This window comes from Nicotiana attenuata, chromosome 7 (genome assembly GCF_001879085.1).
Source record: "Nicotiana attenuata strain UT chromosome 7, NIATTr2, whole genome shotgun sequence".
In the NCBI taxonomy this organism is placed as follows: Eukaryota; Viridiplantae; Streptophyta; class Magnoliopsida; order Solanales; family Solanaceae; genus Nicotiana; species Nicotiana attenuata.
In genome coordinates, this window is record NC_031995.1 from 11,896,432 (window position 1) to 11,912,949 (window position 16,518).

The 16,518-nt window shown below is 35.6% G+C and overlaps 1 protein-coding gene across 1 annotated transcript; it reads left to right on the top strand.

Annotated features, from left to right (window-relative positions):
* LOC109228688 (RNA-binding KH domain-containing protein PEPPER-like) lies at positions 8,014–15,995 on the top strand. Its single transcript, XM_019393852.1, has 6 exons — positions 8,014–8,429; positions 11,876–12,125; positions 12,217–12,365; positions 12,457–12,714; positions 15,043–15,243; positions 15,421–15,995. Exons 1-6 carry the CDS (start codon positions 8,076–8,078, stop codon positions 15,613–15,615), a joined length of 1,407 nt encoding a protein of 468 aa, XP_019249397.1. The 5' UTR covers positions 8,014–8,075; the 3' UTR covers positions 15,616–15,995.

The window sequence follows — 16,518 nt, forward strand, 5'->3', positions numbered from 1 at the left end:
GAGTGAAAAATTTTGTTCATTTTACTAACACTGCGCATCATGCTTGTTCGATTCTTTTTTCGTTCTAAACTATCATTCATTGATCCCCGAACTCGATCCAGGCTTAATTCCTTGGGCTTTTACTCAGACTTCATAGCTCCAAATCACTTAAATTTTTTTCATAACCTCTACATAGCTCGGAATCACTCCTACAAAACATAAAACACACAATTAGTGCAAAACACTAGCGATTAAAGCGCAAACTCAATTAAAGTGCAGTAAATTGGAATGTAATAATAGACTAAAATAAGTAATTATAGCCTATCATCACCTGCTATATGTCTCCTCTTACCATTTGCTCTGCTTACCATATGCCTTCACTGATTAAACGTCTTTACTTGCTATGTGCTTCTTCTTGCTACGTGTTTTCATATATTGAATGTCGTCATTTGATCCTTGTTCTTACTTGATAAAGACCTTTTCCCGTTTCATTTATTACTCTCCTTTGCTTTACCGGATTGGGGATCGGATTGCACGTCGCGATAGTATTGATATGAGATATGAAGTTGGGTGCACACCATAACAGTGATTATTTAATATGTGGGATCGGGTTACACACCACAACAGTGTTATATATATATATATAGAGAGAGAGAGAGAGAGAGAGAGAGAGAGAGAGAGAGAGATAATCGAGTTGCACACCGCCCCGGAGAAGAAGATGTATTACGGCTATTCATGACTTTATTTTCTATCATTTTATCGTGTTGTGAGACTGAGAAGTGATGATATTCGGGGGCCCTTTATCATTTGTATTCTTGTTTCATTCATTACGTGATTATGTGTGTATCTTTTCTCGTATTTTCTCTTCTGCTCATTATTTGCACAGGTACAAATATAAGTAGGCATCTTTTAACTAAAAATCTCGCCACTACTTCACCGAAATTAGTTAAGATACTTACTAAGTACATGAGGTCAGTTGTACTCATGCTACACTTCTGAACCTTGTGTGCAGATCTTGGAGCCATGTAGATGTGGAAGACGAAGCCTTGCGCTGAAGACGTTCCAGCGTTCCAGATTCAGGCTACCCCTATTTTATGGTAGTTTATGACTTAAACTCCGTTTATGTAAATTTCAAACAGATATTGTACTATTTCTTCATTTCGTTTTGTAAATCTAAATAATATTGGCTCATAAATAATTCTACTAGTCCTTGGGAGGTCGTATATAATTGAGTCATTTAATTTCATGTTATTAAGCATTTATCATTTGAGATACCTGGTTCTATGTTGGCTTACCTAGCATTAGGGTTAGGTGCCATCACGACTAGGCAGATTTTGGGTCGTGATAGAAGCAAACGTGGATGTGAAGCTCGATACTCAAGTCATCCCCAAGAGAAGTATTTTCAAGTATCTCGGATCTATTTTACAGGGTAACGGGGAGATCGACGAGGATGTCATACATCGTATTAGAGCGAGAGAGATGAAGTGGAGGCTTGAATCTGGTGTTCTATGTGATATGAATGTGCCGCCAAAACTTAAGGGAAAATATTACAAAGTGGTGGTTCGACCAACCCTGCTGTATGGGGCAGAGTGTTAGCCAATCAAGAGCTCCCTTGTGCAGAAGATGAAAGTAGCAGAAATTAGGATGTTGAGATGGATGTGTGAGTGTACCAGGATGGATAAGATTAGGAATGAAGTTATTCGGGACAAAGTGGGAGTGGCCTCCATGAAGGACAAGATGCGGGAGTCGATGCTGAGATGGTTCGGGCATGTTAAGAGGAGAAGCATTGACACTCCTGTTAGGAGGTATGAGAGATTGACCATGGCGGGTTTGGAAGAGGTTGAGGCAGTCCTAAGAAGCATTGAGGAGAGGCGATTAGGCAGGGCATGCAGCTTCAGCTCACTGAGAACATGACCCTTGATAGTAGGGTGTGGAGGTCGAGGATTAGGGTAGAAGGTTAGTAGGTAGTTGAGAGTTGAGAGTTTCCTCTTTCTTACGAGTAGTACCAGTAGCACGCATGTACTTTCCTATTTTTCAGATTTATATTACATCATGTTGTTTAGTTTGTTTCAGTTATCGTATTCTCCTGTTGTTCTATTTTGGTACTACTTATTCTCCCCCCCCCCCCCCTCTCCCCTCTCTTTGTATTTTTTTCTCCCTCTGTTTCTTTTTCTTCTACTTCTTCTTCTTCACCTACCTACCTTTCTGAGTTGAGAATCTATTGGAAACAGTCTCTCTAACTTTACTAGGTAGGGTAAGGTCTACGTACACCCTACCTTCCATACCTTACATATAAGAATATACTAGGTATGTTGTTATTGTTGTTGTTGCCTTCGTTTTACTGTTAGTGTATTTGAGCCCCAAATGTTACACTTTGATTTAAGAATGCCCTTAATTTGAACGAAGGAACACATGCCAGCTCTGGATCCTTCCTCAAATTAATATATTCAGTTCAATTAAAACCCGCCCATAATTAGATCCATTAGCCGACCCACTCATGGGAGAAATTCAAAAATAGCCAGATTTACCACTGGTCGTTGAAAAATAGCCAAGTTTCAAAAGTCATCGAAATTTAGCCACTTTAAATCTGAGCGAAAACACTGTTCAAAATCCGGAAAAATACGCCCGCAAATTTTACGGGAGTTCCAGCATAAGTATGCTTGAACTCCCGTAAATTTTACGGGAGTTCCAGGATAACTATGCTGGAACTCCGCAAATTTTACGGGAGTTTAGCATAATTATGCTTGGAACTCCCGCAAATTTACGGGAGTTCCAGCAAGTTAAATTGTCCAGTATAATATACTGGAGTTTGAAGCCACTTGGTGCTCCAGTCTACCCGCAAAGTTTTTACAGGAGTTAGCAAAGTATACTGATCCAGCATAATATGCTGGAGTTCGTACACAAATGCACCAGAACTCCCGTATATTATACTGGACCGGTCCCTGTTGCAGCAAAATAGTGGCTATTTTTCATTGACTTGATAAACGCTGGCTATTTTTCATTGACCAGTGTGAAAACTGGCTATACCATATTTTACCCCACTCATGCATCTTCTCTTTCTTCTTCGTCAAAACACCCTACCACCTCCTATGCCACAATTCACTCTAAAATCAGAAATCAAACAAACAACCATAGTCTTGTCTTTTGAAATTAAGTTCATCAAGATGAAGGGAACTTTCATACGCAGTGCAATTGTTTTTCTTTTTTCTTTTTTCAGAGTTTGGTGTTTCGGAATCTGAATGTTTCCTTTCTATTTAATTCAACTGTCTGTTTCCTTTCTATTTAATTCAACTGTCTATTTTATCTTTCCTTTCTTATTAGAACTTCATATTGGTTTATTCTACTAGAGTGTAACTTATAGTGAATATTTTTGGAATCTTTACGGCTGGGTTCTCAAATGTTCGAAATAGTGATGGAAAATTTTGAAGCTGTGAACTAATAGTTATTTTTAAATTATTTGAATTTTCGTATTTGGACTGAAAATCGAAATTAAATAATATTGGAAGGTGGGATTTGTGAACATAAGTTGAACCACCATTGAAGAAGCTTTGTGAACATATATGAATGCAAAGTCGAAATTATGGGTCAAACTTATTCTTTGTTGCTAATTTGAGTTTACAATATTATAACACCAATTTGTTGAAGAAACTTACAGCTTGTTTGGATGATTGTTACCCGTTGTATTGTATTGTATTGTTATCCCAAAATAATGTTTGTTTTGATTGTTTACTTAAAATTGATTGTATCGTATTGTCATATCCATTGTTCCGGAACAACCAAAAGCCCCATTTTATGAAGCAATCGATTTGGTGCGGTGGGATCGTTTCCTGTTTTCTTTTCCAATTATGCCCTTACTTGTTACTCCATAATTCTATTTTATCCTTAATATTTTTTTTTTATTTCAACTCCAAATCTCCAACCTATTGACCTACTTTGTCTTCTTCTATTTTTTTTTAGAGTTGGTTCCCCCGTTCTTTTTATTCAAGTCTACGGTTGATTCTTTGTCTCTTTGCTTCGTTTTAATTTTTTTTCTTGCTAATTATTAGTTAACCTTTTTCAGGTTTTTTCTCTTGTTTCCAAGCTACGTAATTAATGATAAACTAGTAGAAAGAGGTTTTCTTTAATTATTTTATGTGTAATTCTTGATAAATTTTATTTAAAACAATTGCGGGTATTTTAGTAAACTTATCAGTTATTGTACAGTACGATACAGTCAAAACAAACAACAAAAATATTATTTAATAACAGCAAACGATACAATCCATTCAAACGCTATAGTCATAAAACGATACAATACAATATAATACAGTACAATATAATACATTATAAGTGATAAGTAACAATGATTCAAACATACTGTTAGGAACACCATAATATATGGTTCTAAGATAGAATGGGTGGGTCAGGTAATTTATCTAATTTAGGGGCGAATTTTAATTTAACCAGATATTTAAATTTGGCGATGGATATACTTAATCCAAAGCTGCCGCGTGTCTCTCCATCCAAATTAAAAATATTTGTAATCAAAGTTTAAGGGTTGGAGCTAGAGCTGTGTACGGATCGGATCGGATTTAGCACATTTTGCATTCGGATTTCGGATTTCGGATTCTAGAAAATGCAATCCGAATCCGATCCGAATTATATCGGATCGGATCGGATTTTAAAGTTTGGATCGGATCGGATTTCGGATCGTATTATGCCTCAAAGTTGCAAACTAATATGTATATTTTCTTTGTAAAAGAGGCAATACATTAAGAAAAATTCATGTTTATGCAATTATAAGAGTACTATGGTGCCAATATAGCTAAATCTAGCAATTGTAAAGGTAATAACTTGGAGGAAGATGTAAAGGAAGTATTGCCTAATAATTTCGGATCGGATCAGATTAAAATATACCAATCCGAATCCGGTCTGAAATCCGAAATTTTAATAAACACAATCCGAAATTCGATCCAATCCGAAATTCGAAATCCGAAATTGAACGGATCGGTTCGGATTTCGGATATCCGATCCGAATGAACAGCCCTAGTTGGAGCCCAAATATATTAATAGTGAAATGGATGGTAAGTTTTAAATAATTTTTTATGGTAAAAAGGTATATTTAGCCCTTTTTACGAATATTTTAAAGAAAGCAGGTTGCTATTGTTATACGCGAACTACATACCTGTCTATAAATCTTCCAAATAATCATCTTTCATGGCTTAACTTGGAAATAACTCTCCTATTGCCATATGGATGCATCATACCTCTGGGCTCCACTATTATTCTTGGGCTTTTCAATTCCAAGGCCCAATAGGCCCAACTATCATAAACACTTCTCTGTCACTTCAAACCAACAACATATTTGCTTGTATAATTTTTTCATTCCTATATACTATTGGAAATTTTATTACCCTATGTTCATGTTTAGTAAATTACCCTACTTACACAAATTTTGTTTACAAATTATATACATTCCACCTTAAAAGGCTCCCAATAAATTATTAGTGCCTTCAATTAAGAGATTTAGTTCCACCTTAAATCACTTCCAGAATTATTCATATATTCGTGCGGCAATAGAGTTGATTCAATTTTCTATGATTTCGCGCACAAGCATTAACGAAACAAACAGGAAAAGCCAGTGTGGACTTAAGACAAGGGAAAAAGAATTCCACTGATGAACTCGTACAGAGACCTTAACCAAAGAACAGGGAAAAAAATACATGCATGTGTCATCAGTTACACGACTACAAGATGCAATATAAGAAACCTACGCAATCAACTTCTTGCACGTAAACATTAGCAAAAGCCAAAAAGTTTCTATCACGTAATACAGGTTTCTACAACATGCTCTATTTGTTCCTTTGAATACTGAAATAGGTCAAGAGATGAGAAAGTTGAAGGCATGATGACCTTGCGGAGTGCCAAACTTCGTGGATAGTGACAAAATATATACATTCCACCTTTGAATATGACGGTATGATTTTAAGGTAGCAGGACTATCTTCACTAACAAAATAATCTCTTAGCTATGGCTTTCCATTTGAAAATTTTATAGATTAAGATTTCAAGTTAAAGAAGAGAAGATAATTAAATGACAAAAGAACCCTAAAAGTGAATAAAGCTGCATAGAAATAAATATAAATTTTGTACAAAATTTATACAATATGTCTTTTGTATCTGATTTATACATAGTAAAAACAAATTTCATACAATTAATTATATATTATACAATTTATCTACAACTTTCACACATTATTTATACCCAGTTAAATACAACTACAATAACATACAGCTTAAATACAGATTTTATACAATATGTCTTTTGTATATTTTGTATACGATTTATACATAATAAAAATAAATTTCATACAACTAATTATATATTATACAACTTATCGACAATTTTCATACATTATTTCTACTCAGTTATATACAACTACAATATCATACAACTTAAATATAATTTTTATACAATGTTGTTCAACTTTCATACAATAGTTAAATAAATAAAAAATATATATATAAACAACAGAATACAATTTTTCTACAACTTTACTACTATTTCGTAAATATAATGTATATCATGTCTTTTTCTTCTTCTTCTTCTTCTTCTTCTTCTTCTTCTTCTTTAGATTTCAATATGAAATTCAGCCAAAATCAAGTCTAATCTTCACCAAAACCCCTCAAAATTGAGATATAAACTCCAGACCATATTCCCAATTGTTTGCAACAACACCCAATCCAAACAAATAATGGTTTTTGAAAACACAAATTCGAATTCAAAGCTTCAAAGCTTTTTAATGGCTGTTAATGATGGAATTGCTGCTCTCTTTTCCTTTGCTTTACATTATTGAAATTAGGGACTGAGAGATAGAGAGAGACGTAGAGAGAATTTCCAATTCTTTGGAACAACACCAAATTCAAACAAATAATTATTTTTTAAAACCCAAATTCGAATTCAAAGCTTAAAAAGCTTTTTAATGGTTGTCAATGATGGAATTGCTGCTCTCTTGTGCAATATACGTGGGAAGTGGGATGGGATGTGGAGAGAGAAAAGTGGGGGGAGTGAAAAATACGTTAGAGTGAGTTTAGGATACTAATTATTATCATTAATTCTCTTATGCACATAAATTGTAATTGAGTATATAAAATGTAATTATAGTAAAACCTGAGTAGAGAGGGTAATATAGTTTCATATATGTATAGGAATGTAAAAATTCCAAAGGGAGACTAATAATCTACTACTAAACTTGTCCTATTACTTAAAGGGGTCGTTTGGTAGGATGCATTAGATAAAATAATGCATGCATTAACTTTGTGTATTAATAATGCTTTGTTTGGTAGACATTTTGAATCTATGCATTAGTTATACATCCCATTTGGTATTATCCTATGCATAAGTAATGCATAGAAAACCATGGTATTAGCAATGCAATGGGTTTTAATGCATGCATTAGCTTAGTTAAAGACAAAAATTGTCCTTCAAAATTTATGCTTGATTAAAATATGCTAGTTATTATATTAATGCAAGTTTAAAATAATCCAAATAGTGAGAAATAAAATTATATCTCTAGCAAATAAATAAATACGTAGCATATATTTTTTTTATAAATAAATATTTAGTTCTATATTACAATATAGGTAGACAAATCAAATAATTTTTTTTAAAACTTTTTCATATAAAAACATTTCTCAAAATATGTTTCTTTTAAAAAGTTAGAGTTATGGACTGATTTTGAGGGTATTTTTGTAAGCAATTCTTTTAGAAATTGCGCAATGATTTAAAATATCAAACCAAATAATGGATAACAAATATGCCAGCATAACTAATACTAGCGTAATTAATGCAAGCATAACTAATACCAGCATTTCTAATACATCCTATTCAACATTATTGTTATGTGCCCTACCAAACACCCCAAAGAGAGAATGAAAAATAAAGAGAGAGAAAAATGCATAGGCACGTGTTATGCACGTGAAAATATCGACCTCTATAAAATCCTCAATATCTTCCCTCTCCTCTTTCTTTTCTTTTTCCCTCACCTGCAAAAACTTACACTAAACCCTAATACCCACCCCCGCAACCCCCACCCCCCACCCTAGCAACGTCTACCAATGGCTTCCACAGAACAAACCCAGAACGGCTCCACAATATCACCAGAAACCCTTACAGCAACCACTGAGACCAAACCAGAGCCTGAAAATCCTCAACAAAAACCAGAAGAAACAACAGACCAAGGCCCAGACCCAGTTTCAGTTAACGCTGAACCAGTTCCAGCTGCAGAGGTTTCAATAGAGAAGCCAAAGTGGCCGGGATGGCCCGGGAGTTGTGTGTTCAGGATAGTAGTACCTGTGGTCAAAGTTGGAAGTATAATAGGGCGTAAAGGTGAGCTCGTCAAGAAGATGTGTGAAGAAACTGGCGCGAAGATTCGCGTGCTCGATGGGCCTCCTTCTTCTCCTGATCGCATTGTAAGTTTTACCTTTTCAAATGCACAATCCTATTAGTAATGTTTAATTTATACGTAGTTGCATATAATTCATGTTAAGTTAGCTATCAAGATTTGATTTTTATTATCTATCAAACTCACATTTCAACATTATGTTAGTAACACTTTGTTTCACCATTGATTAGAGGCGTGTGTGTGGGTGGGGGGCATTTAATTTGAATCCCCTTTAGGTGTTTTTTGCATATATATATATATATATATATATATATATATATATATATATATATATATATATATATATAAAAGTTTTTGAATTCCGTTGATGTAAGGGAAGATTCTACTGTAATGATAACAACAACAACGACTATGCCTCAGTTCCAAACAAGTTGGGGTTGGCTATATGAATCCTCACTAACCACAATACTCCATTTAAGCTCATCTTGTGCCGCTACTATGCAAATACAAATAATTAGTATTACAAGTTCAGTATATTTTCTGAACAAATTAACTCTATTGAAGGTGGTTCAAGAAATTACTTTAGGTCACATATTCAAATTCAAGATGCAATCTCGCATATGTTTGAATTTCCTTGCTAGAATTTCTTGCTCTGCGACTGATATAATATACTAGTTAAATATTTATAATAAAAAAATAATACACTAGTTAAATGAACATCTTAAACTAGTAAAATGGAAGAGATGAAGTAATGCCACTGGAGGAGGAAGATCAAATTTTGCACTTCTAAGATGCAAAGTAGGATTTTTACCAGAGGATTCACATGTTCACGCTTCTTGAGTATCACATTTTTATTGGTTAGCGTTACTGGCCTATAAATTCTTTTTATGACATATAAGCTTGAAGGGTTTAGAAAGTTTGAGTCTTTTGTGACTTAGAATGCCACTTTAACTCACATTGATCCCTCAGCTTGCATGGTTTTGTAAACTGGCCCTCTAACTTCATGATTCTCAATTGAACACCTCAAGTTTTTAGAATACAGATTTTAAACATCTGGATCCGTGAGTCCCTCAATTGTGAGAATGTCGATAAAACATCAGTATCCACGCACATCATTATTTATCTTCACCGCGTTATCTATAAAAATCTCAAAGACCTTTCTCTTTATCAACTACTGACTATGGCACCGTATTCCTCTTCCACTAGCACCATTCCTTTCACTTGCACCCAATACTACCAGACACCACTGGGAGAATGTGGATAGATTTGGCCGCCACTGGGAAGAGATGACAAATTAAGGGGTGAAAGGGATTTGGAAATTTCAAACGACAAGCTCTCTCATGCATAGTCCTTTTCAGTAGTTCTCGGTCCTGTTAGTACCTTTTCCGGCTTTAAAAGTGATAATGTCTGCATCAAATATCGTCTGATTATCTTGGTGGAGAATCTCTTCCTGGAAAGAAAGAAGAATTTTGTGGAAGTATGGAAAAGTTTCACTTTATACAATCAGCCTTATTCTCGAGAGCATAAATCCTCTGCACACCCTCCATCCCCTGCTCCCGTACCTTCCACACAAAAGGAAAAAGAGGAAATGTTAGATGTAAGTAACAGACTCAACTGATCTTTTCATGTTGAAAATAATCTGGTCTCAAGCTTTAATGACTTGAAAGAAGAGTGAGAACGATGAAGTTGCTAGGGATGAAAATGAAGAGAGGACTAAGTATTACACTAACGAGTCACCAGAAGTAGTTGGCAGAGATTTTTACAGCAAACAGCAAGCTAACAGAATTTCACGAGATTAGAACCAGCCCAATATAGAGTTCAACAACGCTAAGAAACTTTGCCTACCTATGCGATTTCAAATTCGCTATGTGATCTATTTTTAGACATCTAAGCAAGCATCTATTTGAAATGCAATGAAATTGTAATTGAAGATCAATGTCAAAGCTAATTCTGAGGGACAGAAGTTGAAATAACGAAAAGCAAAAGAGCTGAAAAAGTTAAGGGAGCTAGAGAGGTGAAGCAATAAGGAGAGAAATGACCGTGATTATTTGACTTCTTAATCCTATTAAGTAGGAAAAAGACTTACTGTGAGAAGAGAGATGAACATGTATTTATGCTTCTTTATTGATAAAGCATGTATTTACACTCCTTATTACCACACCCTTTGTACAACCCAGTCAAAGATAGGTTACGTAAACCTGGTCAATTGTCAAAGGTGTTTAAAACATGTGTTTGACCAACTTGAGGTGTTTAGTTGGGGAAGTGTGAAGTTAGGGTTCCATCTTTACAAAATCGTGCTAGTGATGTGTCAATTATCTGTATTATGGCTAAAGGCTGCAATGCTTGTTCTTTTAGGGGAATAGAGTACCTAAAATTTTAGTGCATATTAGGGAATCAATAAAGAGCAATTCTCATCGTATCAAAGCACATGGTATAATTCCTATGACACACATAGTGCTTTGACAAGATAGAATTCATATCACGAATTTGAATCCTGCCACATACAAAAGCTTGGTAATTAAGTGGAGAAGAATAGAGGGGCGGGCCCGTTATACGCCCAGCTTCGAACTGTGCGATGCTGGGCCTAGGGAATTTCTTGGTTATCAGAGAAAAAAAAAGATAGATTTGCTCTCACTATACGACTAGTGTTTTCTTGGATTCTTTCCGTAATTTTTATTATACGAACATTGCATTGCAACTGCTTTGTTTGCTAGTGTAACAGTGTTACTTGTGTGCAGCATTTGTTTTCTGGATCTTCAAAATGCTGTATATAGGAGTACTTTACTTTGTATCTTGAGTCTATAAACATCTTTGTTTTGTGCCAATTTATATGCAATCAAAACGTCATCCATACCGACACATTGTTTAAACTATGCAATTTCTAATAATTGGGCCAGTGGATGACTGCTTGAGGAGTTTTTCCCCTTTGCTATGGCTGTAGAAATGGGACAGATATGATCCAAGATTTGATGTGGAACTAACAAGTTTCCTGCATCCACGTGATCTTCCATAAAACCTTTTTCGTAGTTGTAATAATTTTAACCCAGAGAGAAATGAAGGAAAAATTCAATAGAACCTCTTTATGGAAAAAAGGGACGGGCGCTTCCAAGATCAAATGAAAATCAGTTTCTTGCACCATATTTGAGATGCTGTATGCCGCTTGAGCACATGTTTATTGATCTTTTGTGTTTTCTACTTTTACTTTAGGGGGCTAGTGGTGAGGAACGATAGATGTGTATTATAGATGTAGGTTTTAGATACAAAAATTACTTCCAATCCCCCTTAATATGACTAATTGAAAGAGGAAAGGTGACTGTCAATTATTTTCTTGCGAATTTTGCATTTTATTTTTCTTTTCTCACTCTTGGATGCATCATTAGCTATCATTCTTTCGAAGCTATCATTCTTCAATATATGTAGATGCTGTTGTGAAGGCTTTACACCTCCTTTTTCTGTTCTGCCCTCTCTTTGAAAAAGTAGTCTTTACAATAGTCTCCAAAAACAATGTCATAGGTTCTAATATCGGGGAAGGAAGAACCTGAGGCAGCATTATCCCCTGCGATGGATGCTGTAATAAGAGTGTTCAAACGTGTTAGTGGACTTGAAGCTGATGGAAACTTACCTGGAGTTGCTGGGGCTGCATTCTGCTCTATCAGACTACTTGTAGCATCAACACAAGCTGTGAACTTAATAGGAAAACAAGGGTCTTTAATCAAGCCTATCCAGCAAACAACTGGTGCCTCCATTCGAGTTCTTTCAAATGGTATTTCGTCGCAGTCTTCATTCTATTACTGTTTGAGTTACTGGAATTATGCTAAATAAGTTGCAGGGTTCATTTTAATTTATGTACTCAGATGAAATGCCAATCTATGCGACTTCGGAGGAGAGAATTGTGGAGATTCAGGGTGAAGCTCTGAAGGTTCTTAAAGCTTTAGAAGCAGTGATTGGGCACCTTAGAAAGTTCTTGGTGGATCATAGCGTTCTTCCCTTGTTTGAAAAGAGCGTAAGTTTATTTATCTTTCTTTTGTCAGTTTATTATCAAATCAATGTCCTTTTATATATGCTTATATTTGTTATCCTTGTTCTTTCCACAGTACAATACACCTGCCACTCAGACGCAGGAACGCGAACCTGAACCTTGGTCTGAGAGGACGATGCTTAATACGTCACGGCCTGGACTTGGCATGGATTATCCTCCTCCAACAAAGAGGGATTCTCTGTTTTCTGAACGCGAAAGCCAGCTGGATTCACAATATCATCCTCCTGGACTTTCATTGTATGGGCAAGATCCTGGACTTTCTGGAAATCGTACTTCAGGCCTTGGTCGTGCTGGAAATCCTGTTATTACTCAGGTTTGTGGCTTTAGCATGGAACTTTACACTATGGAAACATTATGTTTTTTTCTGTTAAGATTTTATCTTTTGTCTATTTTCACATGGTATGGGAGCTTCTGCAATCTTGGTGGAGACTAAATTAGTTTTTGCTTACGGTCATGGGCCGTTATACTATCTGATCCGACGTTTTTCTTTCCTTTCATAAGTTCACTATTCTTGTTTCTTCCTATTGACCGTTTTGGCGCCACAATTTTTATTTTGGGTGACCACTCCTGTGGCACCGGTTGTTAGGTGACTTTTCGAACAAAACTTTTTTAAAACTTTTTTACTTTCTTCTTTTTATTCGTGGTATTAAAGTGTGGATATTAGATTCTTCTTTTTATTCGTGGTATTGTTGACCATGGAATTTTCACTCGCCGTTTTTACTTCCTTTTGTCGTGTTATTAGAGTCAGGCAGTGAGTCCCTCTTCTCCTCTGAGCATTGTATTTCCTGTCATTGTTTCGAGAACATTCATTTACTCTTCAGCTCCTAATTCAGGCTAAACTGACGAGGTCCTGGACATTTCATCCCTCTACCTCTTTTATGCGAATATATTTCTCTGTGTTTATTACGATAAGCACATTTCTTTTAATATTGCACTTGCTTTGCTATTAACGTTCTAGGGAAAAGAATCCTAGCAACATTTTTCTTTGCTGTGATTTAGTATTTCTTGTTCAAATATACAAGAAGAAAAAAGAACTCCTCTTAAGGTTGTTTGGAGCGTTGAATGTGAAGCGAAACATTAAAATTTGTGTGGAATATTCTTAATGAATTTGTTAATTAAGAGAATTATTGAGCAGAATATTAGTTTAGAATATTCGTATTGCCGTTGACCATTAAATTTTTTATCACCGGCATGGAAAGTCATCTTTTGTTCTTATTGGAGTCTGAGTAGCGAGTTCCTCCTCTGAGCATGGTAGTTTGGATCATTGTTTCTGCAACTTTTGGTTACTTTTCACCTTCTAGTTTCAAGATAACTGATGATGTCTTGATGTTTACGGTACTGTACCGTCTTTTCGAGAACTCCTTTCGATTTACTATAAAATGCTCTTTTTTTCCTACTTCTGAATTGTTGACTTTCTTGGAGAAAGAATTGTAGCACCATTTTTCTTTCCGGTGATGTTTTAGTATTTCTTGTTAAAAATAAGCAAACTCAAGTTAACTCATCATCTTGAGTTTGTGGGGAGAAAGTCAATAAACATTAAAAATATTGGGTAGAATATTCTCAATGGTTATGTTACTCAAGAGACTAATTGAGAATATTGTTGAGAGTAATCTTGATTTGGGACTTGGGGAAGGAGCAACTTCGAGATATACAAGTAAATATAATTGTCTAGTTGCATAGATTCTCTCTTCACCTACTGATCATGGTCTTGTCGATGCTCGTATATGGGTTTGCCAACCTCCAGTGCTTCCGTGAATTGACTATACTAACTGTTAATCATAGAAAACAACTTCTGTACTTCAGTTTTATGCCTTGCTTTCTATCAATTACTTTTAAGTTTTCTTAAACTATATGCTTTTTGAAGGACATATATTTGGGACGGAGTGTTTCTTATGGAAGCACAAGAGCGGATTATGTATAGCCAAACAGCAATATGAAACGGCATAAACCACTGTCTATGACTCGTATAATTTGACATGCCATGATGTAGTTAACACACTGTTACCCACTGCAAGATTTCTCCTCAGTACTTGAAATCAAAGGGATTTTTCTTTGCATTTTTGAGTAAAGTCAGATCTCGTGTGCAATTTCCTGATTGTTGCAGTTTAAGCCATTTTAATTGCAATTGACCTTTAGACAGAGGAGATTATAGGGATAAGTATGAAGTAAGAAAGAAACAGAACCTCCCGTCTTTAATTGAGATATTTGTTAGGATAATATCTGCTTGTTATCTCAGAGAAAACATTTTTGACTTGATGTTCTTTATCGTGATTTTTATGGTTTTATTCGGAAAGGTGAAGTGCACTAGTGAATTAGATATGTTGGTAGAAATTCTGGTTGGTGGTATGAATTGGAACATTTGCTAACTGTAAACTGTTGTAATTTTAGCTGCAATAGGCCACTTTGCTACACTTTCCAAATACCGCTAGCTGAGTATATGTAGTATGTATGTTATCTCAACTGGGATTATATGATTAGTTGCTTATGTTTTCTGCTGTAAGAAACCTAGATCTGTAAAATCATAATTAAATTATGCTAAAGTTGCTAATATTATGTTTCTTTCGATGTGTGAACTTTTGCTCTGTTATGTCAAAAACAATAAACTTTTATTTGGCGATCTTATCTTGTTTTTCCTTTGCAGATTTCCCAAACTGTTCAAATGCAAATACCACTAGCTTATGCAGAAGATATCATTGGCATTGGGGGAGCAAACATTGCTTATATACGGCGTACTAGTGGTGCAATTCTCACAGTGCAAGAAAGTAGGGGCTTACCTGATGAAATCACTGTGGAAATAAAAGGGACGTCATCGGAGGTTCAGACAGCTCAGCAACTTATCCAGGTAATCTCAGTTTCCTCTTTTTATAAAAAATAATTTCAAGAAGCCGACAAGTTGTGATATAAGTGGTTCACATTTTTATGCAACACATTTAAAGCCCTGTAAATTATATGCGATTGACGAGTTTCTATAGTGTTCTTCCGAATTGCAATGTAACTGATGAATGAATCGTCATTATAGGAATTTATGGGTAGCCACAAAGAATCACTTGCAAGCAGTTATGGCCAATTAGATACAGGCTTGAGGCAGTCTTCTTACTCTAACCTAGGCAGTGGCTCCTATTCATCTTCTTCATACGGCGGACAACAATATGGTGGTGGCGGCGGCGGCTATGGATCATTTGGTGCTGGAGGGTACAGTAGCTACAGGTCATGAACAGATTAGCCCCGAGTCTTGGAACTCGTAGTTACCCGTCCTGATGTTTTTCTTGTGCATTTGGTGCCAGAACAAACACTGAAGCAACTGCAGGCCGTTCATGCTATGTTAATCTGATGTCTCTTACTGCAATGTATTGATAGCTTTTCAGTAGCTCACCATATCTTGTAGTTCTTACATGTGTATCGGTACGATAACATTGAATTTTGCAAGTGTAATTGTTAGGATGTGGTTCTCGAAGTATTATCTCTCTATTTTTTTTCAACCTTTATTTTGTAAATGTTGCAACTTGCCACTTCATATAAATGATCAGTTGCAATTTGCCTCGCTGGAGGGGTGTTGGGTTTTCACATAAATGAACCTTGGCCAATTTTGTTCTTTAGAGTGTTTTATTTTGCTTTGTTATCTGTAAAGTTGAGAGCATTCTTTGCCATTTCAAAATGGGTTATATGTTAATCTTCTGCATCGACTGTAAATCTTGTCAATTTTTTATGAGATGAAAAACAACTTATCCAGTATCATCCCACAAATGGGGTCTGGGAGGGTAGTGTGTACGCAGACTTTATCCCTATTTGGCAAAGTAAAAAGGGTGTTTCAAATAGACCCTCGGCTCAAGAAAAGGTGAAGAAAAGGTGAAAAGAGAGAAAGGAAGAAGAGGCAGAAGAAAGAGGAAGAAGAAAGAAAGGATAGGGGAACAAAGGACAATCAGGAAAAGGGGAGAAAGACAACTATAGTAGCAACAATAACAACAACGAAACCAGTAACAGAAAATAGCATCAAACAGTAACACACTGGAACATACGATACACAGAGCGAACAAAAAAACAAGGGAGCTACTAATACTACTAAAAAAGAACGGGGAACTTCCGACTACCTACTAGCCAACTACCCTAATCTTTGACC